General features: G+C 36.8%; 1 protein-coding gene across 1 annotated transcript in view; it reads right to left on the bottom strand.

Moving 5' to 3' along the window:
* Nucleotides 1–19,451, bottom strand: part of ERC2 (ELKS/RAB6-interacting/CAST family member 2) — a gene marked incomplete at both ends in the record, with an annotated part of 465,422 nt that extends 445,971 nt beyond the window's left edge. Inside the window, one exon of the mRNA XM_084292445.1 lies at nucleotides 18,795–19,451. Within this exon, the coding sequence (XP_084148571.1) occupies nucleotides 18,795–19,451 (657 nt within the window). The remainder of the gene's footprint in view (nucleotides 1–18,794) is intronic.
* Between the last annotated feature and the right edge of the window lie 5,969 nt (nucleotides 19,452–25,420).

The raw sequence follows: 25,420 nt of genomic DNA, 5'->3' as shown, positions 1-25,420 counted from the left end.
AAATTAACCTCTTTTAAATTAACCATGTGGAAAATACCAAAGCGTTTAATTTTAAGACAACAGATTTTGCTTTAGTAAATTAACTCTGGGTTTTCTTAGAAAAATCATCCAATATTCAAAAAGTATAAAAAGATAAAGTAAAATCCTCTAAATTACTGTTTGTTGAAAAAAAATAAAAAATAAAAGTTTAGCTAGAGTTTCTTTTTAAAAAAACTATTACCTTAATAATTATTTCAGATAGATGAAAATAGAAATCTGATTTATCATTACAAAAAGTGCTTAACTTTTATTTTAACTTAGGAAAAAAAAAAAAAAAAAGGAGATTTAACACATTCCAGAAATTTTCAGTTACTTCTGAATGTAAACCTTCAAAGAAAAAGCAGGACGACTTTGGACTACATTATATCCTAGCCTCAGGACATGCATTCTAGGATGAAAGATATCAGATTATAGGCTGTTTAGAGACCTACAAAACTAATACAGATACTGCTGTTCCCAACAAGTTTAATTGCAGAGAAACTGTTCATTTTGCAGGCTCCTTTAGAAGATGTCTTGGCATGACTACATATTCTGTGTCTTTGCTGTCCCAGACTGGCCACAGGTCTCTCCTAAGGAAGATGATTTAGGTCTGCACATTTCATACTGTGGATACTGCTTTGTACACTTGCTCATCTCCAGAGACCAAAGATCTGTATTTTCTTTTAAAAAAAAAAAAATAAATAAATTAAAAAATAAAAATTAAAAAAAAGAGCACACCTTAGGACTTTCCTCACTTTTAGCAGTTGTTTGACACAGCAGCCACCTAAGTATAAATTATTGCTTAAAATTTTAACACAGAAATTGAAAGTCTCAAATTTCAACAAAACGAGATCTTACAACTCAAAACAGTTTGTCTTTGTTAAAAACAAACAAACAAACAAACAAACAACAACAAAACAAAGAAAAAAAAAAAAAAACAGCAAAACAGACTCCCAGTAAACAAAGCAGTCAGTCTTTAAACTACTTTTGTGAGACAAGATATTTTTAGTCTCACAAAGGAGGAGACGGGAATTGCCAAAGGCTGCAAACCATCTAATGGAAGCAAAGAGCAGAGATGCCTAAGATTCAAAGCAGCCAGTGTAAAAGAGGATTTCAGCTAAGAGATATCTGAAAAGTGCCTCCATATTCCTGTGATATATTTTCTAACACTTATCAAAATATCTTATTATTTTGATCCATTTCATCGCAAATCATGAGACATCACTCATACTTTATTAACGTAGCTGCGTTTCAGCTTACAGAATGCAGCAGCTCACCATAAGGGACAGATAAGCTGCAAGGGATCACAGAATCACAGAATTTCTAGGTTGGAAGAGACCTCAAGATCATCGAGTCCAACCTCTGACCTAAGACTAACCAGTCCTCTACTAAACCATATCCCTAAGCTCTGCATCTAAGCATCTTTTGAAGACTTCCAGGGATGGTGACTCCACCACTTCCCTGGGCAGCCCATTCCAATGCCTAACAACCCTTTTGGTAAAGAAGTTCTTCCTAACATCCAACCTAAAACTCCCCTGGCGCAACTTTAGCCCATTCCCCCTCGTCCTGTCACCAGGCACGTGAGAGAATAGACCAACCCCCACCTCATTACAGCCTCCTTTAATGTACTTACAGAGATCGATATGGTCGTCCCTGAGCCTCCTCTTCTCCAGGCTGAACAAACCCAGCTCCCTCAGCTGCTCCTCATAAGACTTGTTCTCCAGGCCCCTCACCAGCTTCGTCGCCCTTCTCTGGACTCACTTGAGCACCTCCATGTCCTTCTTGTAGCGAGGGGCCCAAAACTGAACACAGTACTCGAGGTGCGGCCTCACCAGAGCCAAGTACAGGGGGACAATCACCTCCCTAGCCCTGCTGGCCACACTGTTTCTTATGCAAGCCAGGATGCTGTTGGCCTTCTTGGCCACCTGAGCACACTGCTGGCTCAATATTCAGCCAACTATCAACCATTACTCCCAGGTCCTTCTCATCTTAGCTTGACTTCCAGGACTTAACTGGAAGTTACAGTCTCACCTCTAAACTATAGAATCAACTCCCTTCTGCAAATACCACCTTGACTTGAGCAGTGGGTTTGCCTTAACAGAGCTTTTTTTGTAATTTCTGATCTTAATTGTCAGTAAACACTGGAATCGGACTCATTGGATGAGCTAATAACTATATAGGAATGCAATGCCTAGTGAGAGCCACCTCCAATGCTCAATATCAACAAATGAAAGTTAACAATCACAACTTCTAACCTTGTATAACTGGCAGGAGCTTCTTGTTGCCTCAGATACATCTCATCTCAAAACAAGCGCAAAGGACACCACAGAAGGCCTGGAAGTACAATACTAAATACTGAGGTTTCAGTCTTTTCAAAATTTGAAATTCCCACCAGAGCTAGAACAACAAAAAAAAGGCACCACAACCCACCAGCTGCACACACACAAAATGATTCCTCAAACTGCCACATAAAACTTGCAAAAGCAAGCCAAGTCTTCTAGACTACAGGTGATACAATACCAATTAAAATAAGTGAGGAACTATAATAGTCAGTCCCTCGATACACAAAAATAAGTTCTGAAGATGTTCTCATAGTTTCAATAAGCTACACATCTTACTGCGTTTTATACAGAAATGTTGAAATTTAATGTTGTCTTAACACATACTTCAAAATCTAATATTAAAATAATGGAATTAGAAAAATTAAGAATAAAAAGAAAAAAAAAAAAAAAAGGAAGAAAAAAATCAGAATAGAGAGGTTTAAAGAACAGAAACACCTTAAACAGAAAAAGGACATCTTCCCATATTTTTTCAGCAACTTGTGTATTCCCAGATATATCATGTTTCAAAATTTCCACTCAGCATACAAAAGTAATGTTCATTAATCATTCAGCAGTTCAAAATTTCTTATGACAGTAACATCTGTAATACCATTAAATTGAGGAAAGAATATACAAACAAGTTTAGAATGAAGTTTAACAGAGACAACTGCGTGAGCTATTAGACAACACGTAGCTCCCAAGAGGCTAACTAAACACATCTTTCAACTTAAACACAAGTAGACTGCGATGCTTAGGCTCTACTGAAAACCTCCATATGCTTTGTAATAAAGCCATGAGGGTGAAGCAGAGAATATTCCTTTGGAAACAATACCACTAAAGCAATCCTTCCATATAAAATGATCCCATCAGAAATCATTAATAAGGTGCAGATAATTGGGCATGAGGATCTGGTACACTTCTAAGATGTCTTCAACCAACCCAATAAATAAATCGACCATTTTGTTCAAGTAAGGATTTTGGAGTAAGAGCATTATTGTGTCACAATTAAGTCACTTTAACAAGGGCAAATTACTTTCTTTACATCTACCAATAAGAATAGTCCTACAAATTATTTGAAAAAACTCTTATAGGTGTGAGATATAGCATTTAAGCAATAGCTGCATATGATAACTTCAGTAAAAAACAAGTCACACACATCCTTTGATTCCCTCTTGCATTTGTAACCCACACCACTTGAAATTACTTGGAGAAACATGGCCCATATAAAACAACAAACTATTAAAAATGCAGCTTAAAAGGGTGTCAGAGACTTCCCCAGTTATTTATAGGTGGTCAGCTTCTTGATTTAAACTGCTTTTTTGTATTTGTTTTTTTGTATAACTGCTATATTTTGTATTTTAAAAAGCATGAGCACTGTTTCACACCAAAACCACAACAGCATCTTGTTTGAGAGATATAACAAGATGTATGCACATTTTCCATAAACTGAAGTGCTTCCCTTCAACCCAATCTTCTGCTGCAGCTTTCTTTCAAAGTGCTTTTTTCTCCTAATAGCCATTTACGTTCATCTTTCTTATACTACTAATTCTTCAACAGAAGATCATTTTTCCTGACCTAAGAGAAGACAATGATATCTCCCAGAGAGTCATAATGTAATAGTGGTGTCTTGTGAGAGTGTAAGCTATAAAGTGTATTTAAAACCTGTATTAAGAAAGAGCATCTACCATGGTTCAGCAGAAACATATATTCAAAACAGCATATAATTATTGTCATAACACTTTGTTTCAGCAATTATATCTTTAGACTAAGCTGCTCAAAAGCAGAAATCTGCAACAGTAGGAAATAAAATACCAAGAAAAAAAAAAATGAGCAGAAACTTCTAGTCTACTGAGCAGTATAATATCACCTTATCCTGAGTTCTGTCACAAAGAAAAAGAGGACAAAAAGTACTGTCTAACATTTAAGCAGTGTATGCATCAGTAACCATAGTTCCAGTTCTGATATGTAGTTTCCCCAGGTTTTGTTTTGTTTTGTTTTGTTTTCCCAAAAATTCTTCCAGGTCAGTTCTTCCAGGTCAGGTTTTCCTTGCAGAATTCCCTCCCCACCCCCTGCACCACAGAAAGATCTTTGCTTGGTTTCCTCCCTATATTATTGATGATTTAACTACAGCTTTTTCACAGTCTCCCTGCAAACAACCTTACTCCACAAAATTTGGCAGCCATGAACTCAGCATAGCCATTTACAACCCTCAGGTATGGGTTTGGTCAGGTATAGGACAGAGCCACTTAAGCCCCAAGAGTAAACTGTAATGACTCGTGCCTAGTACAGTTCATGTGATTTGACAAACAAAACCTCTGGTAGGAAGGTAAAAGCAACTCACATTTTTGTATTTTATTTTTTTCTGAATTAAAAACTGGTCATTAATTCTGTTGCAAAAGTAAAAGTGAGTTTGAGAGTATGTTAAGGACTATAGAATTATTTATTTCTTAAATACTTTTACCACAATAGAGGGCACCTTATTTCCTCCTACTGAAAGAAACTCCAGTTAAACAGAAAGAAACATTGCTCATAACAGCCACGGTATTCAAAGCATCAAAGCTGAAAAGGAAACTATTTATTTATTTATTTTGTAATTAAATGCTTGAGTTTGTAAAACTGACAAAAAAAAAAAAAAGTGGCCATGCTTGAGCATGCAGAGTTACTACCTCAAGGTAACACAGACCTTCAAGATTTAAACTTAAAAGTCAAAGAAAATGCACAGTCACAGCTGAACAGCACAACAGAAAAGGACAGGATAATACTGAGAGTGTAAGATGTGTAAATGGTATAAATAAGGAGTTTATACAGACTGATTCACTCTTCTTGATCACACGCAATCTTCCCAGTGGCATTCTGCTAGCTGAGCTGAGAAACAGCAGCAAACCCTGCTTTGTGCTTTCCAGAATTTTCTACCATCTGGTAAAAATGAATCAATGAATAAATAAGATAAAGAAGATACATACTTAATTACAAAATATATTTACTAGACTTTTGCATATAAAAAAGTTTGTTCCTACACATTTTAGAATTCCTCATCTGTTAAGACAATTCTTTATTAAAATGAAATGATTGCTTAGTTCTAGGAAAAAAATGTATGGGAAACCTTCAAAGCTGAAAGAATTAAATCTGTTGAAAACACTATTAAGCCAGGATTAAAGAAAAAAAAAAACACCACAGATTTTACCACTGCAGTGGAGAAAGAATGATCTTCCTCAAGTCACTAAAAAAAATCTTCAGGTTATATGAAGATAGAATAAAAACATTTATAGAGATGTGGAAATTAAGTGTCCATGGCAAACAAAAAGCAACACGAGCTAAAAAGTGCCATCGACCTGCCAAAGAAAACTTAATTCAGTTACACGGTTTGTACACCACAGTCAGGCAACAATGTCAGTACATACTTACAACTGATTTCAGTATTTTCTCATAAGGCAAATATGCAAGAAAAAAATAAATTCAAGTATTATTCTCTGTACACACTGAGGTATGTCTGGGAAAAAAAAAAAAAAAAAAAGATTGCTGTTTAATATTCCTTTTTCCTTTCAAAAAACTACTTAAGTGCAAAAGGCACTCAGTAGCATGGAGATTTAAATGCAGAATTGGAGCTGCTGCCAGAATTTGAGACCCCACCATTATCTCCAACTCTTGGCCACTCAACACTCTACCTGATTTACACCACCAGCAACACTTAATTCAGCTGGATCACTTAATTGACCGGTCAATTAATTAATTAATTAATTAACCGGTCAATTAAGTGATCCAGCTGAAAATTATACCAACACATTAATGTAGCACATTAATGGTCAATTAAGTGATCCAGCTGAAAATTATACCAACACATTAATGTAGCACATTAGGCTGACATACAAACGCCAACCAAATACTGGGAAAAGCAGCAGGAGAACCAAGTGCAAGACTGCTGGTTTGTTCAAAGATTAAGTAGCTTTGTAAATGTCTGTGAGCCTCTCACTAAAATCCAAAGACCTGCAGAAAAATATTGACAGCAAAGATCAGATATTAAACCACACATGCATCAAAGCAAGTAAGCTTTTGGGTTTGATTATTAAAACAAAAGGCAAATACAGAAAGGAGAATTTGAGATAAAATGAAGCGTTCTTTAAACAAAACTCCATATGCTGAATTATGCATTCCTAACAGATGACCAAAAGCTAAAGGAATGCAATGAAATTCCTAGTGACAAGACAAGAGGGAATAGCCTCAAGTTGAGCCAGGAAGGTTTAGGTTGGAAATGAGGAGACATTTTTTCTCAGAACGAGTAGCCAGGTGTTGGAACAGGTTGCCAAGGGAGGTGGTCACCGCCCCTGGGGGTGTTCAAGTAAAGACTGGACGTGGTGCTTAGGGATGTTGTTTAGTGGGTGACATTGGTAGGAGGGTGATGGTTGGACTACACTATCTCAGAGGTCTTTTTCAACCGTAATGATTCTATGATTCCATTAAATCCATAAAGCATGATTGGACTTTCTACAGACAGGCACTATGTACAGTGATAAGTTTCATAAGATCACAAACTTTAAATTTTCGGTCCCAGTTGGACTGAGAAAGTGTACCTGAAATAATGCCAGCTGGGCATGGATACCATTCTCCAACACTGGCGGATACATACAAAAACGTATAGAATGAGTGTGTGTATGTGGCAGCAGGGGGAGGAAGAGGAGAGGGAAGGAAACACAGCCACACCAAATGATAATACAAGTCAGGACCAACTTGGTGCAAGGCAAAGATGCTTTATCTAACTACTACTTGTATTTTTTCTTTAATTGAGATATGGTATAACATCTGAAATATTAAAAACACCCTACCACATATCACAATTTGCCATAGAATTCAAAAGTTAATAAATATGGGATTCAATTGTATACACATGCAAATTTTATTCCCAGATTTATCACAGAAGCATAGTTCAAGGAATAATGAGTAGATTCTACCTCAGACATTTAGAAACAAATTTAATTGAACACATCTGGGAAACAAACAGTTTTTGGAACTGTAATTTTTCAAATACAGTTTTTAGCTGGATCAACTCTTACTGAGATGGGGAAGATGCTATAACTTATCCAAATTAATATTTAGCTTCATATATGGTAAAATATCCTAATTATCGGGCATGTGGATGGGAACCTAACAACATCCTAATTACAGGGATGTAGATGAGAACCTTATGAGAAGCAGATGTAAAAAAGAAGATATCGCTCAAGGCCAATAGATGAGAGAAGGACGAACAACTCATTAGGGAAGGATGAACAACTTGTTGGCAGGAAACAATGCAAAGATAAACAAAAAACTTCTAAATACTGTCCAACAGCAGGTCAAAGTCCAGAAAGGTAAAAAGTTTAACCTCCTCTTGCTCGTTGCCTTCATCCTGAAAGACCCCTGCCCATGACCACCAGGCTACACTGCGCAGGCGCAATCTGAAGGAGCTAACAGTGGGGAGTATGGAAATGAGTACTTGGAAGAGGTCTGCCTTTTCAGGGAAATTAATGAATATGTATTAGAGCTCATGTAATATATAACAGTATTCATGTATAAAGTTGTGAGGGATGACCGGGCAGGCGCGCACCTTTTTGAGGGAAGCTATTCCCAGTGCACCTGCTGCCCTGCAATAAAGTATACCTACTTAACAACCCTATGGTTGTGGAGTCTTTTCTGCACGTCATTACCACTTCGTTGCTAAGCCACTCTGAAATTAAGAGGACTTACTAGTTGAAACAAGTACGGAAAAATATGTTCTTAAAGATAATTTTATTTTACTGTAAACTTGCAGAACCTTCCTTCTGATACTCTATTGCATGCTTAGCCATAGATAGCAGCAATTCTCTTCACAGTGAAGCACTGCATTACACATGGCCTGAGTTCTGAAAAGGATAACAGCCTATTTAACCTAGAATTTTTAGTACTGATGGCTTCCATTACTGTTTTATGGTTATACTTATACACTCAAGAAAAACTCTTCTCTAAAATATTATATAAAAATATTTTTTTCTTGGACTTGACCAAACTGGCACTACTGGCTCATTTTGCAGTTCTGAAGTCAATCATAAATGCAGTGTAGTCAGGTGGAAAAGCCTATCATGAGTATTCTCGTCTAATTGTTCAAATTCTCATTCTGACAGCTTTGCCTCTTCAGGGAATGAACTGCCTGAACAGGATAAAGAATGCTTTCTTAAGCAATTTACGTGCTTTTTTCCCCTGTAGTTCCCTCCTCCCCTCCTTAACTCCACTATGGAATCTGAAGACAGAAGTCTAATAAACTAAACGTACTACATTATTCACACGGTTTAACAGTTACGCAGCTGTCCACACTTCAGGTATATGAAATGTATATCCATATTTCAAGTAAACTCAGAATATACAAAGCTATATTATTAAATACAAACATATTAAATAACATTAATTATTGTTCTCATACAGTGAAGAAATACAGCATTCTCTATGAGCAGAAAACATTCTGAATAGCAGCATATGTATAATTCTGTAAACACAGTTATAGATACTCTTACTTAATAAACCAGTAGGCTTTTGTCACACACCTATGGACTCCAAAATATGTTCAAGTTTGTATTAAAACTTTTGATTCATGTTTTGGTATAGCGCTATTTCATCTCCACCTGCAACTATGGAAGGTGGAGATGAAATCTCCAACTAGTGGAAAGTATCCCTGCCCATAGTGGGGGGTTGGAATTAGGTGGTCTTTAAGGTCCCTTTCAACCCAGTCCATTCTGTGATTCCATGAACTGTACTGAGTAGAAATACAATAGCATGATTTTAGGGCATTTTTTTCAGTAAATTATTTGTTTTGCTTTAATGGTAATTATTAGCTATCTGAAGTTAACACCACACAGAGGAAAGACAGTCTCAAAAATAACCTCACTAGCAAGACTATTATTTCAGTCTTTTTACCTACAAATTGAAAAAGATTTGCAGCATCAGTTAAGATGATTTAAAACATTAAATACATAGAAAATATTTATACTTGGTAATTAATTTTCAAAGCACAACCCATTGCCTCTTTCAATGCTATTTTTCTTTGATAAAGACATTTTGTAATGAGAATTGTATTCTCTACAATTAGTATTTCAGTCATTTAAATGGAAGATTTGGGTCTGTGCAAAAAGCAGACATTATTTCATGGTTTACTGTAGCTCCTCTGAAGCTACATCTTAATGTGTGCTGATTTCTCTCTAGTTTCTGCTGACCTGTGCTTTTCTTGGACAAAAAAGTGATGTACTGGAGAACTCTCACACATTCAATTATAGATGGAAATGCAACAGAGGTTACCTTACAAGACCTCAGTGCTCTTTGAGTCTCAGATGCTGAAACCTTTACATTGATTTGCCTCAGGATTTTCCTTTTGGCAAAAACATCATTTATTCCTTTCCCTTTAGGGTTCAAAGAGACCTTCACATGAAATCGACAGCCTTCTTTTCATGTGTTTTGTTAGCTTTGTATATTATCTTCAAATGCCAAGAGTAAGAACAATAACTACATTGTGACAGATGCGTAGGGAAATTCAAACTGTAAGTACAATTTCTCCCCCCTACAGGCCAAATATTCCCAAATTACTGAATTCAAAAGAGTTACTTGCTCCCACTAGATGCAAAAGTTATCTCCCACAAAATATACATAGAGCTCCTGAACGTTGATTTCCTTGCTAACTCAACTGAGACGTATTCCAGCAATAAATTCAAGTAACAGTTTCTATTCTTGAAACTGACAGCTTTTATGACTGACTCTTTGGCACCAGGGAAATACATAGTATTATAGTCAGGTACTGCGTTAGACACCTTAAACAGCAAATAACAGGTAAAATTCAGCATTTGAACCTGTATAGTGTTAATACAACTCCATAACATGCAGATATTTGTATTTTTTTAATCGGCAACCAACAGATTAAGTCACTGCAACGCTTTTATTCCCCATACTGCCCTCCCACCAACACAAACAGTGCCACCAGTCTGAAGTGCATCTTCTGAACTCAGAAGCATAACGAAACAGAAAGGTTAGGAAGCGGCATGCAGGTTTATCTTTAAATCACATGCATGTACAAAAATAATGCTCTGCAGCACAACCAAAAGGCTCATGTTTTTCCAAGATAACCTAGAGGATGGAGTTCCCTATTGCAGACTATTTGAACGTGTGTCCTGGTTTCAGTTAGAACAGAATTTTCTTCCTAGTAGCTGGTGGAATGCTACGTTTTGGCTTAGGATGAGAAGAGTGCTGATAACACCCCGATGTTTTAATTGTTGCAGAGCAGTGCTTATGCCAAGCCAAGGACATCTCAGCCTTTTGCTCTGTCCTGCCAACAGGCAGGCTGGGGGTGCAGTAAGAGCTGGGAGGGGACAGACCCAGGACAGGTGACCCAAACTAGCCAAAGGGGTATTCCATAGCATCTGACGTCAGGCTAAACAATATATAGGGGTGGCTAGCCAGGGGGAGGGGGCCGGACTGCTCGGGGTTAGGCTGGGCATCGGTCAGCGGGTGGTGAGCAATTGCATTGTGCATCACTTGTTTGTACATATTATTAGTAGTAGTACTATTATCACCATTGTATTATTATTATTATTGTTGTTGTTATTATTATTTTCCTGTCTTATTAAACTGTCTTTATCTCAACTCACGGGCTTCACTTTCATTTCTCTCCCCCGTCCCAGAGAGGGAGGGGGAGGGTGAGCAAACGGCTGCGTGGTGTTTAGCTGCCGGCCGGGTTAAACCACAACAACGTGGCATCGCCAACTGCCTAGCAGCTGTTGGGTACAACTCCCAGAAAACTGAAAATGAAATCTGAAAATTCAAAGTGAGGAACAGTATCTGAAATAGTAAAGACTAAAAATGCATAAAGAAAAAAGAGTGACTCACTTTTTCACTACTTCCCCCTCCCCTTTCTCTCTCCCACTTCAAATGACAGAAAATTCTGAGGAGAGTCATCCAGAGCATTTTTTTTTTATTTAAAGTTTTAAAGTCTGGAAAGAAACCAGTTTACAGAAGCTAAAAGAAATAAAATTTAAAAAGCACAAAACCACAGGCTCCATCAGAATCAACAGAAAATAAGTTTATCAAGGATAACGTTTGATGTATTATATATGATCTCTGTAAACCATTGTATCATTCATGAGATTAAATGTTTAGTTAGCTATTTCAGGAGACTTTATCTTTTATAAACCTTACTTTAAAAATGAATTCCTGTGTTATCAAGTAGTTTACTAGTTATGTGATGTATCCAATAGTTCTCACTCTTAACAAAACTCGAACTGGTTTATCGACATAATAGTTACCTCTCTCCCCATCTCTTTTAAAGGATTCTGACAGCTTAAAGTACTCTACTTGAATACTTGCTCAGGACTCATCCTAATTTAAGGCAGGAAGAGGCAAAAAGTGGTAGCTGCCATGCTTGATGTATGCTTTATTAGTATCTACTGAAGGAATACCTTCAAGCAGTGTTACAAGCCTAGTGGAGGGATAACTGCAGTTTATCCCAACCTACTTCCTGCTAGATCTATATTTCTTAAAGTGGTCATCCTCTGAGACCCCATCAGAATCCTGGCTTCTGTACAAAGAGTTTTACCCACACAGCAACACACCAGATGACCACTGCAGAGCAGCAGTGTCAGACTCTGGAATATGTCAGGATGGGGGACACAGAATGCAGTATCCACCTGAAGCTCCAAGGGAAATTTAGCAGAATGCAATTACTAAATTCAGCAGCAGATGATCGTCACTATTACAGGACACACATACACACACACAAAAAACACACACACAATACACAGGAGCAGCAACAGCTGGTAGTATCTCAGGGATGTGGCACCAAATATAACAACATATAAGAAATGAACACTGGATGTGAGTGTGTTCAAAACTGATGAGAGAACAATTCTGAGTCACACAGCATTATACAGTTCCAAACATCTTTAACTGAAATGCTGTTTCAGCTCCACAGTCAATTTCTCTCTCCTTAAAACATAACTAGCCTTGTTTATACTTTTTCATAAGGAACACTCACCAACACTCATCATTTGACACTTATTCTAAAACTTCAAGATGCAATTGGAAGAAACTTTTTCCATGCTAGCACCTTGGCACAGGCATAATTGTGAATGAGTTACATTTTGCATTAAAAAAAAAAAAAAAAAGGCAACAAAAAAGGTGACCTAACTGACTAAAGCAGGTAGAAATAAAATTCATACTCTTATACAATGGGGGGAACAGAACAAGACAACGCTTGCTTTCCTCAGATCTCTTTATATCTCAAAAACACACAGAAAGCATGTAACTTATTACTGTCCCCTTCAAACAACCATTACAGTGTGGTAATTTTCATAAAACTGGAAATACTGGTTTCTACTATATAACATATACACTTGCTTTATTTTCTAAGCCAGAATAATACCAAAAGGCTTCAGTCAAGACCAAAGCAAGCACTTACACACCCAGAAACAAATTCCCCTTATTATTTTTCTAGCTCAGAACTTCCTAAGCTTTTTCAGGTATTTAAAAAAAACAGACATTTTAATATGGTAAAAAAAAAAAAAAAAAAAAAAAAAAAAAACACATTCCCAATTCATTCTTAGCCTCTTGGGTTGCTGCTTCCTCAAAAGTTCCTTAGACATCTACAGTAGTATGATCACCCCTTTAGCCTTTCCCATCTGCCACCACCAAGCTAACAGCTCTTTCCTCACTGTCAGCGGCAGTAGCACAAAAGCCAAGACACACACTTCTGGTGCAGCTGACTCACTCCGCAATGCTCTGCCTGTGTATTCTCATTCCTCATCAGAGCAGCCCTCCTATGTTAGCTCCCCTCCAATTGACAGAAACATGTTTTGATTTTCAAATTCATAGAAAGAAATACTGATGTACTTCTGTTTCACTCTGCTTTCATCTTCAGATAATAAACTTTTGCTCTATAACTGTTTAATCCATTACACAAACTTTATCTTGTTTAAAAAAAAAAAAAAATAGAAATATTTTGCACTTACCTAAATTGCCACCAATGTAAGTCAATTTAAATGAAGGAAACAGTGAAGGTAACATCAAAAATAAAGTAAAAACAAAGTTTTTTTTTTTAAAAATCAACAAACATACATGCATTCTTTAACAAAGAGCATTGAAAAAAAACTGAAGAAAGCAGGAAACAACAGTATAGCCAAAAACAGAAAATAAGGTGAATGAACATGCTGAAAGTACTGGCTTTAAAGACACCTTGAAGTGTACTTCCACTGGTCATAAATACCATAACACAGATTTGAGCTGAAAATGTTTAAAGTGGTAACTTTGTCTTCAAGAAAGACATATTTAGTAAGAAGGATCAGGTAATGTTTTCTTTCTGATTTGTATTAAAATAGTTTAACATAAGACTCCTCAGGAAGCAGAGTAAAATATGAACTGAGAATTTCCATTTCTGAGATTACTATCTTTCTTTCTGTATATAGCCCCATACTTCATGAATAATCACAAAAAGATTCGAATTTTGTGGTCCTGCACACATTTATACAGAGACAATGAAACAACCTGAATGGAATTTTTATCCCATAACAACTCGTTTAACTACCTTGGCTATCCAGGAACAATGGGGAACAATCTAGGAACAACCCCACCTTTGAAACCAGTAATAAAGTGTACACTTAGATGCATATTAAAGAAAATACCTGGGAACTCAAAATTATGATTCAATTGCCAGCATATTCTTGAGCATTTCACTGGGATCCGGACTCAAGGATTCCAATGGGAATAAACAAAATTTCCTCAAAAAAAGCTGAAGAACATAGTCTCAGAAGTTTAGTGTGGGAGGAGATAACAGATCTTCAGCTTCCTTTGACTTGAATTTAGAGGATGCCAGCAAGGTCTGAGCAATGGATTCGCCGGTTTGAAACTAGGTAGGGTTGAGCCCAGCCATGGAAACAATTAAGAAGTTAAGAAGGGGTGAGTGGTTGGTTTTTGTTTCATTGTTTTATATATATATATATATATATATATATATATATATATACACACACACATATATACACACATATATATATACACATATATATATACACACATATATACACACAATTTTAAACAAATACAGACTAAATCATAATACAGATAACACATTAAAATCTATACATATATGTGTTTAAATCTACTGACTAGTTCCCAGATAAGTTAGCAAATTAATAACAAATTAAACTGTATTCCTTGCTTCCTGCCTTGTCTTTTACAAGGCAGCTAAATAAGTAAAAGAACACAGTTTGTATAAAAAGTATCGCATCAGAAAACAAAGTAAGTGAATGGTATATAATTTTAATTAGACTGTATGCACCAGACTGATCAATGTTTAACTAGGAATACAGTTTACTAATACAACTAATACATAGAAGGGAAACATTTCAGAATATTTCTTATTATATTTTCTTTTGAGAGCAGCTCTGAGGAGAGGGACTTGGAGGTGGTGGACAAGCAGCTCAACCAGAGCTGGCGACGTGCACCTGCAGGCCATAAAGCCAGATGTATCCTGGGCTGCATCAAAAGTGTAGCTAGCAGACTGAAGGAGGGGATTCTCCCCCTCCACTCTACCCTCATGAGACATCATCTGGAGCCCTGCGTTCAGCTCTGGGGTCCCCAGTGTAAGATGGACATGAACCTGTTAGCGTAAGTCCAGAGGAGGAACACGAGGATGATCAGAGGGCTTGAGCTCCTCTCCTATGAGGACAGGGTGAGGGAGTTCAGATTGTTCAGCCTGGAGAAGAGAAGGGTCCAGGTAGAACTCATTTCAGCCTTCCAGTATCTAAAGGGGGACTTATAGGAAAGCAGGAGACAGATTCTTTGTAAAGGCATGTACTAATAAGGACGAGTAATGCTTTAAACTAAGAGGGTGGATTTAGATTAGATAGTAGGAGGAAATTCTTTCTCTCCGGTGGTGAGGCACTGGCACAGGCTGCCCAGAGAAGCTATGGCTGCCCCATCCCTGGAGGTCTTCAAGACCAGGCTGGATGAGGCCCTGGGCAGCCTGATCTAGTGGGTGGCGTCCCTGCCTATAGCAGGGATTGGAAATAGAGAGCTTTTAAGGTCCCTTCCAACCCAAGCCGTTCTATGACTCTGTGATGATTCCACGGCCTAGTGGAAGATGTCCCTGCCCATAGCAGGGGTTTGGAACGAGGTGGTCTTTAAGGTCCCTTCTAACCCAAACCATTATATGATTCTAATTCTTCTAGTTTTCTACTTAAATACTTGCTACAAATCAAAGTTAAAATGAAATGTGTTAATAATGTAAACATGTGAATGACATTGAGTGGTTAAACTTGCAGTTCTGATTTTATGAACATGCATACTCTTATCTGCTGGTTAAATTATTATATTTTATTAGCTCTATTCTCTTAAGTGCAGCATCTGAGAGTTATTCATGCTGATACAGATGCCCGAAATTATTGCAAGGAACGATTTTGTATTCAAACCTACGAGCCTCTCAGGGGACCCGTTCACTATCCTTTTTATCCTTGTTCTTTGTATTAATCCAAAGAACTCCTGCAGTATCAGGGCAGGAATTAAACTTCAAAGGCAGATCAAAATTTATAATATGTTTTCAAAGAACATATTAAGCAAATTAAAATTACGTGGTTTTCGAGAAGAAAAAAAATTTGAGGGACAGGTAGCAATTATAGCAACTAACACTGCAGAAGGTTTGTGTCCTCCCAGTTCTATCTACCTCCTAGCAGTCTGCTTTCCAGAGAAACCTTCAACATTAACTCTTCTGTATAATATATTCAAGTAAGATTTCTAAGAATAATAAACTACCTGAAATAAGTGCAATGTCCAATTGAGACACTTCAAATGGTTGATTCCAAGATGAAGAATCACTTTTAATTGTTTAAAACTTTTCGAGTACTTCCTGCTCTTCTGTATCTAATTGAACCATATAGGGAATAACACCAACTGTGCTCATAGAGAATACTAATTGTGCTCAGAGAGAATGTAATGAAAGATAGAGAAGAACAGCAAGACAATACAGTTAACTTGTCTTTGGGTTGTAATATCAAAGGCCAGGTGCACAAAGCACGTATCTTCAAATGTAAAATTATCTTCAAAAGAAAATCAGAAATGTCCTAGTTAACGTCCATAAATCTTTGCATAGATTTTTTGGCAGCTCTTACCACTTTTTAAAGAAGGCTCTGGTTCTAAGTAAACTTCTATTGGAAAAAAAAAAATGTTTTCAGTTATAAACCTATTTTCCAGGATGTTTTTAGCCCTTCCTTGTTTGACATTATCTGGTAGAGTAACATATTCATTATTCACGTCACTGATTAAAACCTAAAACATGACTGATCCCTGCCAGATGCTACTAGACATTGTCTTTCAAATTTTACCATGAATCATTGATAATTACACTGACTCGGTCTTCCAGTGAGATAGGCATCCTTACAATAACAATTTCATCTCACTGATGAACAGAGATGGTGTAAAAAGCTTCCATAACAATGTTACTAGTGCTTTTTTTTTATGCGTAAAGCCTGTTCTCCTGTCATACAAGAAAACTAGACTTGTTTGATGTGATTTTTGACAAATCCATATCAAATGTTGCTCATTTTCTGATATTTTTCCCCAGTGTTCCTTTTATTTCACAGGACTGAAAGATTCTATTTAATGAGATGCATGTGAAATTATACACAAATGAAATAAAATTACCTTCATGTTCAACAAGATGGAATCTGAACTGAGTATAGCCACTGATGAGATCTTGCAGCTATAAGTCCATTAAAATATTAATTTAATTGAAATCCATTAGCTGAGTACTTACTAGCAATGTTGGGAAATCTTGGAAGAGACATACAGAATAACAGTACAAACACCAACATCAGCGCATAAACTATTTTTCTCCTGTATGGTGAAAAACATAAGCACTTTTGGTCTCCACACCTCAAAAAAATGTATAGTAAGTCTGAAAAAAATCCAGAGAAAAATCAAAGAAATTACTTATGAAATGAATAACATTCTCTTCCATGAAAATGAATTGAGGGAGCAGTGTGATGATAGGCTGCTATAAAACCACAGGTGGCAAGGAGACGAGCACTGGAGAGAGATCAGCTACTCAATGTTTCTTCTGGGGCTAGAAAAATGCAGTCAGTAAAGCAGCCAAAATCTAGTGCCATATCCAATGCAAGACAGTGGTTTTTCATGTGAGGCTATACGATGTGCTCTCATAAGAGGCTGTGGACACTAGAATTTTATGTAGGTCCAAAAGCAAACTGGCCTAATTCAAAAAGTCCCCTGAGAGTTAGGCACACAAACTGTACCTGGATCAAAGAGTCCTTGGTGGAGTTCTCATCATACACTTGCTCTAGCCTATGAACTTTTAGACGTTGCTAGTACTGTCACAGTGGGCTAGAAAGACTTTTGGGCTGACCTTAGAAGTTTTATGTTATTTCCTTACATAGTAAGGATTCACATTCACAGTACTGAATTCCTGATCAAGAACCAGTCAGTATGACTGGTGTCAGTCAAGACCAAGCTCATTAGTTCCATGGGCATGTCATGTATCTAAATATCTAAGAATCAGAAAGCTTAGTGAAAAGTAATGATGATCAGAAACTCAGAAGTAAATTAAAAGTTAATTCAGTTATTGCTGTCTGCCAGCCAGTGAAGAAGTTTAGATTGGGAATCTGGAAGTGAGAGAAACACAGGATTGTGTTTTTGTCTGGGGGAAGTTAACAGATGGTCTGAAAAGGAGCAGTTTTAAATAAGACCAGCAGCCAAGAAGTGCGTGGAGAAAGCAATGTGATAATTTTTTGATATACTCAGTGCCGCTGTTTTATATAACTTTGTGAAATAAAATAGTCTCATGAAGTGTGACATTATAGCTTTAGCCTTTTTATAGCTTTAAGAAGAGATTGTTGTGTTGCAAATAGAAGTATTTGAAGTACATATTTACAAGATGTTTTTTTCTAAGACAGGTCTCTGAAGCATTGCTGGTAACACCACTAGAATATCATTCTGTAACATGCAGAATTATTAAATTCCAAAATGGAATCTTCTATATCACTTCATCTTTTAACTTAAAAAAGCTAGACAGCTAAATCCCTATACAGTTCATGCAAAATATGCTTCTGGATGTTTGTTTATACTTTTGTATAAATGCTTCTGCACCTCTTCAGAAAAGGTTGCTGAGTATATTTAGACTGTTGCTAAAAAAATACACTACAGGAAGTCTCAAAAATAATAAAATAAGCTGGTGATAAACAATCATTCTCTTCAGCTATAACATGAAAGAGTGCTGCATGGAGAAAATTATAGCCTGCATTCAGGTTCTTATTAGTGTCCTTTTCTACTATTTAACAGCCCAATGCAGATAGAACATAAAATTCCTACTATTGTCAAATATGTTCCAGTGTAGGATGCAATATTATAAGCAAAATATCTAGTACTTAGCCATGAAATCAACTGGAAGAAACTTACAGAATTACTTACCTGATTTTCTTCATGGGAAACTCTCATTTGCTCTTTAAGAACTGACATTCTGGCTGCTTCTTCCTTTCTCAATACTCTTTCTTTCTTTAATTCAGGACTCCAGAAAGTTTTGATGCTATTCATGGAGGATCCCAGCTTGCTGTCTTTGATGTCTAGTTCTTTTCTGAGAAGATCATTCTCCCTCTGTAGATCCTTAAGCTGAGCCTGCAGGTCTAACATGGTACTGTCTCTAACCTGCCTCAGCATAGAAGGAACCTGATGGTGATGATGGTGTGAAGATGTGGTCAGTCCTCCATGCTGATCAGTGTAAGAAAGGACATCTGTGTGGGACAGTCCCGCTGAAGCAATATTAGGACTGCTCCCCATAGCTGTGACTCGACCACCATACACAGCTCGATTTGTAGCCCTTCCAAGAGTCATCGTGCCCTTTGGGAAAGTAGTAGAAGCTACACCTTCATGGTCACTCAGATACATTGGTCCAGATGTTGCATAGGCTGCGTTAAGGGACTGGATGTTCTCCATTGATAACGTCTTACCCGTTCCTCCTCCTCCTCCGCTACTTGTTCGCCTGTGGCCTAGGCGAGGAGATCTTGGCAAACGGGGAGACCTGGAGGGACTTCCTTCTAAGTTGCTGATTGTTCTTGCACTTCCATACATCTTTATTCTACTTTGAGGTACTATTTAGTAAGAATTAGTAACACTAGAGGTGAATATTAAACTTATAATTCCAGCTAGAAATATTGGCAGTTTCACTGCATTCTTCCAGTAGGCAAAGAAACTATTCCTCCAAAATCAGATACCTAGAAGGAAAAAAAGATATTACAAAATAAGTAAGCTCCCCCCATTTGGCAAATAAGTTTACAATGAGGAAAGTAATGAGCACATATCATTTCTCCTGGAGTAATTACTTTTAAAATTTATAATACATTCTGTATTTAGGATGACTGGATAAAATCCATTTTAAAATTAGTTCCATTCAGAAAAAAAAAAAAAAAATGCTGATTTCTTTCTTGTTAAAATACCTTGACATTTTGACTTAAAGTTTATCAAGCTTTATGTTGCAATAAACACCATGGACCCCAAAATGCATGTGAATTGGTAAATTAATGGACTTAAGTGACTGACCATAGGAATTACATAAAGGAGAGAAACAATAGCTGTTGCTGGCATTAAGAACCACCCAAAACACAGTATAACATTTTCAAAAGACAGTATAAAAATAGGAATTCAGTGACTCTGCGTTTTCTCTAGTAACATTATATGAAGAGAAAACAAGGAAATGGGCAGGGGTTTTATTTTGTGTTTGGATTAAAAAACAGACTTTGTATAAGAAAAAGGAGGAAGAAAGCAACATTCTAATAGCTCAGCTTTACCCAGTAGAACCATTTTAGGAATAAAAATTTTAAAAATATAAGCTGATTTGAGTGACTATTTCCTCCTAAACAATACAATGCAATATTACAACACATTATTTGTTAAATTAAGTACTGATTTGCTAACATTTGTTGTTAATCAGCTTCTCAAGTAAAGGTTACATGACAATAATCTTGGTTTTTATTAATAAAAGGAGTTCCATCCCCCTCTCCCCCCATGAATATTACTGGGATAGAACTATCTTCACAACTTACTTAACCAAACAGACCAATGTGGATCAGATGTTCTTACTGTTATCAAATACTATACTACTATTACATATTTACCAAGGTTTGAATAAGTTTATTAGCTTTATACAGCATAAGTATCAATATACAAATAAGACTTCAGGATATGGTAAGTCTACTGATTTAAAAAAAAAAAAAAAAAAAAACTAATCTGTCTCAAAAAATCAATGGTATAAATTAAATTGGTGCTCATTAATCAGATCTAGTACCATTTAATTCAAATATAATTGGAGGAAGAGCAAAAGATGGATTCAATTAAATCCACTAATCTTTAACCATTCCCATAACATCCTCATTATCTATAGATTATTTCCTAAATATCTGAAAAAAATTCTGCACCATGAAGTGTTGAGACAGGAAGAAGGAAGCTTTAATGTTTTTTGTTTGTTTGTTTGTTTGTTTGTTTAAGTAATCTCTAGTGTACTAAATACTCACCAATTTCAGCATGAAACATTCTTGTTTGCTGACACTGTTAGTATCTGTAAACACACTGAGTTCTCCACTGACCCCCCCCCACCCGTTATTACACACATATAGCACATGGCTTACACAAATTCTAAGAATTGCTTTGTATGCACTACATTTTCATCACATGTTCTAGCCAGCACAGTCTAACACATTTGTTTCATTTTATCTATAATTATGCATCTGAACCAGCTGTTTCACCTTGTTCACACAAATGTTTCACCTTGTTCAATTTGTTTCAACCACTATAATACATCAGTGGTCATTCCTGTGAATTTTCACGTCTTTCCCAAGAGGTGCATCAAGAGCCATGAAATTCATCAGTGGAAGGCACTGCACTACACTGAAATGTTGTCAACAACACCACTGTGGGTGCTAGGAAAAATATGGGAGTGGTATTCATTCAATATTAATAATTTGGAAACTCTGAACTCTTTGTACTGCACCCAGGCTGCTCCATTAAAATTTATTCCAATGCAAACATTACTTTCACTGGCCACTAAGGATAGCTCACAGACAAAGTTGAAAATCCCGGTTTAGGAATAATCTGTTTTTTATCTATTTCATTTGCAATTCATTGCCTATTACAATCTGATTGTACAGACCATCTGCCTCGGAAACAACTTTGAAAAAGGAAAGCATATAAAAGTGGGCCTTTGCCTGGAAGTACATACACCTGAAGTTAAGGCTAAACCTTGAGCATTCCTTTGTGGCTGTGAAGAGTCTCAGAGAAGCCATCTACCATTGCTTTGCAGAAGACAGAAGAATGGCACCTACACCATCCTGTACTCCTTATTGCTTATACAGTGAGCCTGGCTTTAGGAAGATCTATGGTGTCTCTCTACATCAGGAACTGGAGACAAGAATAGGCAATATCAGCCTCAGGGCCTCAACAATTGCTGCAGAGATCATTATCCACTCACGGAAGAAAAGAGGGTGTAAGGGAAAACATCCACTTTACCCTCCTCTTCCTTCAGGACTGGCTGGAAAAGAACCAGTCTGTTTGAGCCCAAGATGGACAGGAAAGACACAAATGATTCTATCTTGAAAACTGTATTGCTTTTATATCATCATTTTAACTTATGGGCAAAATAAATAAACAAATAAATTCTGTAAAGCAATCCGTTTTTCCCCCCGGTATTTAAAGGATGTTAAACTAAAGCAAAACCCTTCCATCCCATAATACGAGGGGTGGAAAAAAAAAAAAAAAAAGACATGTAATCAAGTAGAAAGATGAATTTCAGCCTGACAATGGGAAGGACAGAGAGCTGTATAGACCTATGTATACACTGTACCCACAACTACAGAGACAATCCTTCCTCTTGGGAGGAGCCCACAAGGTACAGGTCTCACAGTACATATACCAGAGCACAAAGGAGCTCCTATGTCATGAAGACTGCATCTCCCTCAAAATTTCTCTGGAAAGGAAAAGTCACTCAAATTCATTCAGTCTGCTCTGGGATAGACAACAGATCTACTGAATATGTTTTCCCATGAATGAAAATGTTCTTTTGGGTTTTAAAATATAATAGTACTAGAAAAAAGCAGACACCCAATTGCCTGTCTCAACATTTTCTTACTTTAGAAATTGCTTTTTAATGTATACCCGTATGACTTAAGATAACCCTTATTATTGTGACTTTAATATTTCAGAACACAACTGTGAATATAACTACAAAAAAGCATTCAGAAAATTGAGCATATGTTCTCATGGAAAAAATCTCTCCCACTACCCCACCCCTTATGCTCTCATCAGCCTTGAAAATCCCAGCAAATAAAAAAGTCTATTTCAGGCTAGAATACTTTTTGGTGGCTGTTCTAAATTCAGCTTATTTTCCACATTTCACATTTCTCTCTCATCTCATCACCTGCAATCTACTGACAAAAACATTATCCACATCGCTTATGACATTGTGTTTTACTTGCTTTTTAACTTTTGTATTTAGACTTAAAACACAGAATTCCAATAGAATACTTAAATAAGTTGTCTCACTTCATTTGCTTCTCCAATGCATTACTTTTAAATTTTGTATAATTACAATTTCTTCAAAATACTGTCTTCACAGAACCCAGTAATTTTTCACTGATTTTTTCCACCAGCCCTTCCCCAGACAGGAAGTAATTTCATCAAGAAGCTGCTTAAACAAAGCAGTGCCACCAAGTTCAAAGTGACAATTTTCTGCATTGCATCTGTCAATCCCTGATACCATAATAAATCAAAAGAAATGCACAGAGGCATTGTAATTGAGCCTCAGAATGGATTGGGAGCTATTTTACTTATTTCCTAAACTCTGTGAATCATGATAGTTCAGTTAAAAAATGGTAACCAGATCTTGCAGGACAAAAGCTCACAGTATCTGAACAGATTTTTTTCATGAAATTAAATTTCTTCTTCATTCAGTGCAGAAAAGTCACAATATGTTGTTACATTACATGTCTCTCCTGTGAAATATTAGGCCTACATACTGCAGCATTCTCAGATTAGATATTCTAGGCTAAGGCTTTTGAGCTTTTCTGCACATAGCCACAGCACACACAGTTCTCACCAGTTTCTCATTAAAGGTTTCACAAACAGGCAAGTGCCAGACAGCATGCTGTCTAGCTATTCCACAGCAGATTTAACAGTTCTATTGAAAAACAGTATCAGAGCACATTACGCTGGAAAACACCAATAAGCATGGAAAGTTTTCAATCAATAGATACAGAACTGGAGATAAAACATGGCAAACCTCTCCTCGTGAGATATTCCCATGATAGGAAACATAACATGAGCAAATATTTACACTGCACTCAAGAAATACACTGACTGCTAAATGTAAATAATCTCAACTGTACCGAAATCATTCTTTGTAATATTAACTAGTGTTTTAACCAAGTGTTTTTAATGAAGGATAAAGAGGGGTGTTGTTGTGTTTTGTTTTGTTTGTTTGTTTCCTGTTATCAGGTTTTGTTTTGGTTGTTGGCTTTTTATGTGTATGTTTTCTTGCTTAGATGGGGGCACGCTATTCATCTCATAAGGTCAGTGTTCCTGTTTCCTTATTATGAGCCACTAACCAGTATTTGAACACGGAGACACCTTCTGACTTTGCATTAATGTTATCTCCCATGAGGACTGTATACACCATCCTCAAAGGCAGGCAAAGCAGGGGCAGAACAGATCACCAAAAGGCAGATCACATAGACTAAAATATCCTGACAATTATGCTTAGAAAGCTCAGACCCAATTTAGAGTTTCTGTCTCCCCTCTGGCCAGTGGCACCTGGTCAGCAGTAAGTTTGGATATTAACCAAATACTTAATAGCTCTGTAGGACCACTCCCCAATATGTTCAGCGAAGAGCTCAAACATTTGTAATATTGATGAAAACTTTAAGAGAGCCCTTCTCTTACAGCTATCCTCCCCAGATAATATATAGAAACAGCAGAAATTATCATATATTTAATAAACTCCGTGGCTTCCAAACTGTCTAAAACTGTTCAGTACGATAAAGCTCCCAAAATATAAAGTGAAAGCAACAAAATAGAAAAACTAAGAGATGATGCAGAAGATATATTCATAGAATCATAGAATCATAGAATATCCTGAGTTGGAAGGGACCCTTAAGGATCATCAAGTCCAACTCTTGACACCGCACAGGTCTACCCAAAAGTTCAGACCATGTGACTAAGTGCACAGTCCAATCTCTTCTTAAATTCAGACAGGCTTGGTGCAGTGACCACTTCCCTGGGGAGCCTGTTCCAGTGTGCAACCACCCTCTCTGTGAAGAACCCCCTCCTGATGTCAAGCCTAAATTTCCCCTGCCTCAGCTTAACCCTGTTCCCGCAGGTCCTGTCACTGGTGTTAATGGAGAAAAGGTCTCCTGCCTCTCGACACCCCCTTACAAGGAAGTTGTAGACTGTGTAGTGGAGACTATTATCCACTATAACTCATCTTCCTTACCTTACACTCTGATACACCACCTAAGGAAGAAGATTCTCAGAAAAAAATCTGCTCCATAAATCAGAAGTCCTGGCAAAGAGTATATGTGTGTATGCATATATATATATTTACAAGAAATCATTATGTACATACCCTTAACAGAAAAACAGCATTGTACACAAAAGCCAGGATATGCAGGTATATTTGAAATAGTGATTGAGAGCCAGAGATATCTCTGGCACATCTTTTTCATTTACATTGGTATTTAATTGTTTTTAAAAAATAATACTTTCTTTACTTTTTTTTTTTTTTTTGTCATCTGTGCTGCTTAAAAAAAACAAACATCAACATGATGCAAACTATGTATGGAGAACCAAAAGCTCCTATACAGTACGCTTCCTTTATTCAATCTAAGCGGCACAGCATGTTTTCTTTTAATAAAGTAACAAAAAATAATGAACAAAATGTTGGTTCATATGGGAATTACTACAAGCCCTACATTGTTTTTATTAAAAAGGGCAACTTTTTTTTCTTTTTTGCTATTTTACCATTACAAGGCAAATCAAATGGCTTGTTTTTTCCC

Source organism: Netta rufina (genome assembly GCF_964035555.1).
Source record: "Netta rufina genome assembly, chromosome: 10".
Taxonomy (NCBI): domain Eukaryota; kingdom Metazoa; phylum Chordata; class Aves; order Anseriformes; family Anatidae; genus Netta; species Netta rufina.
This window is presented reverse-complemented; position numbering and strand designations above follow the sequence as displayed.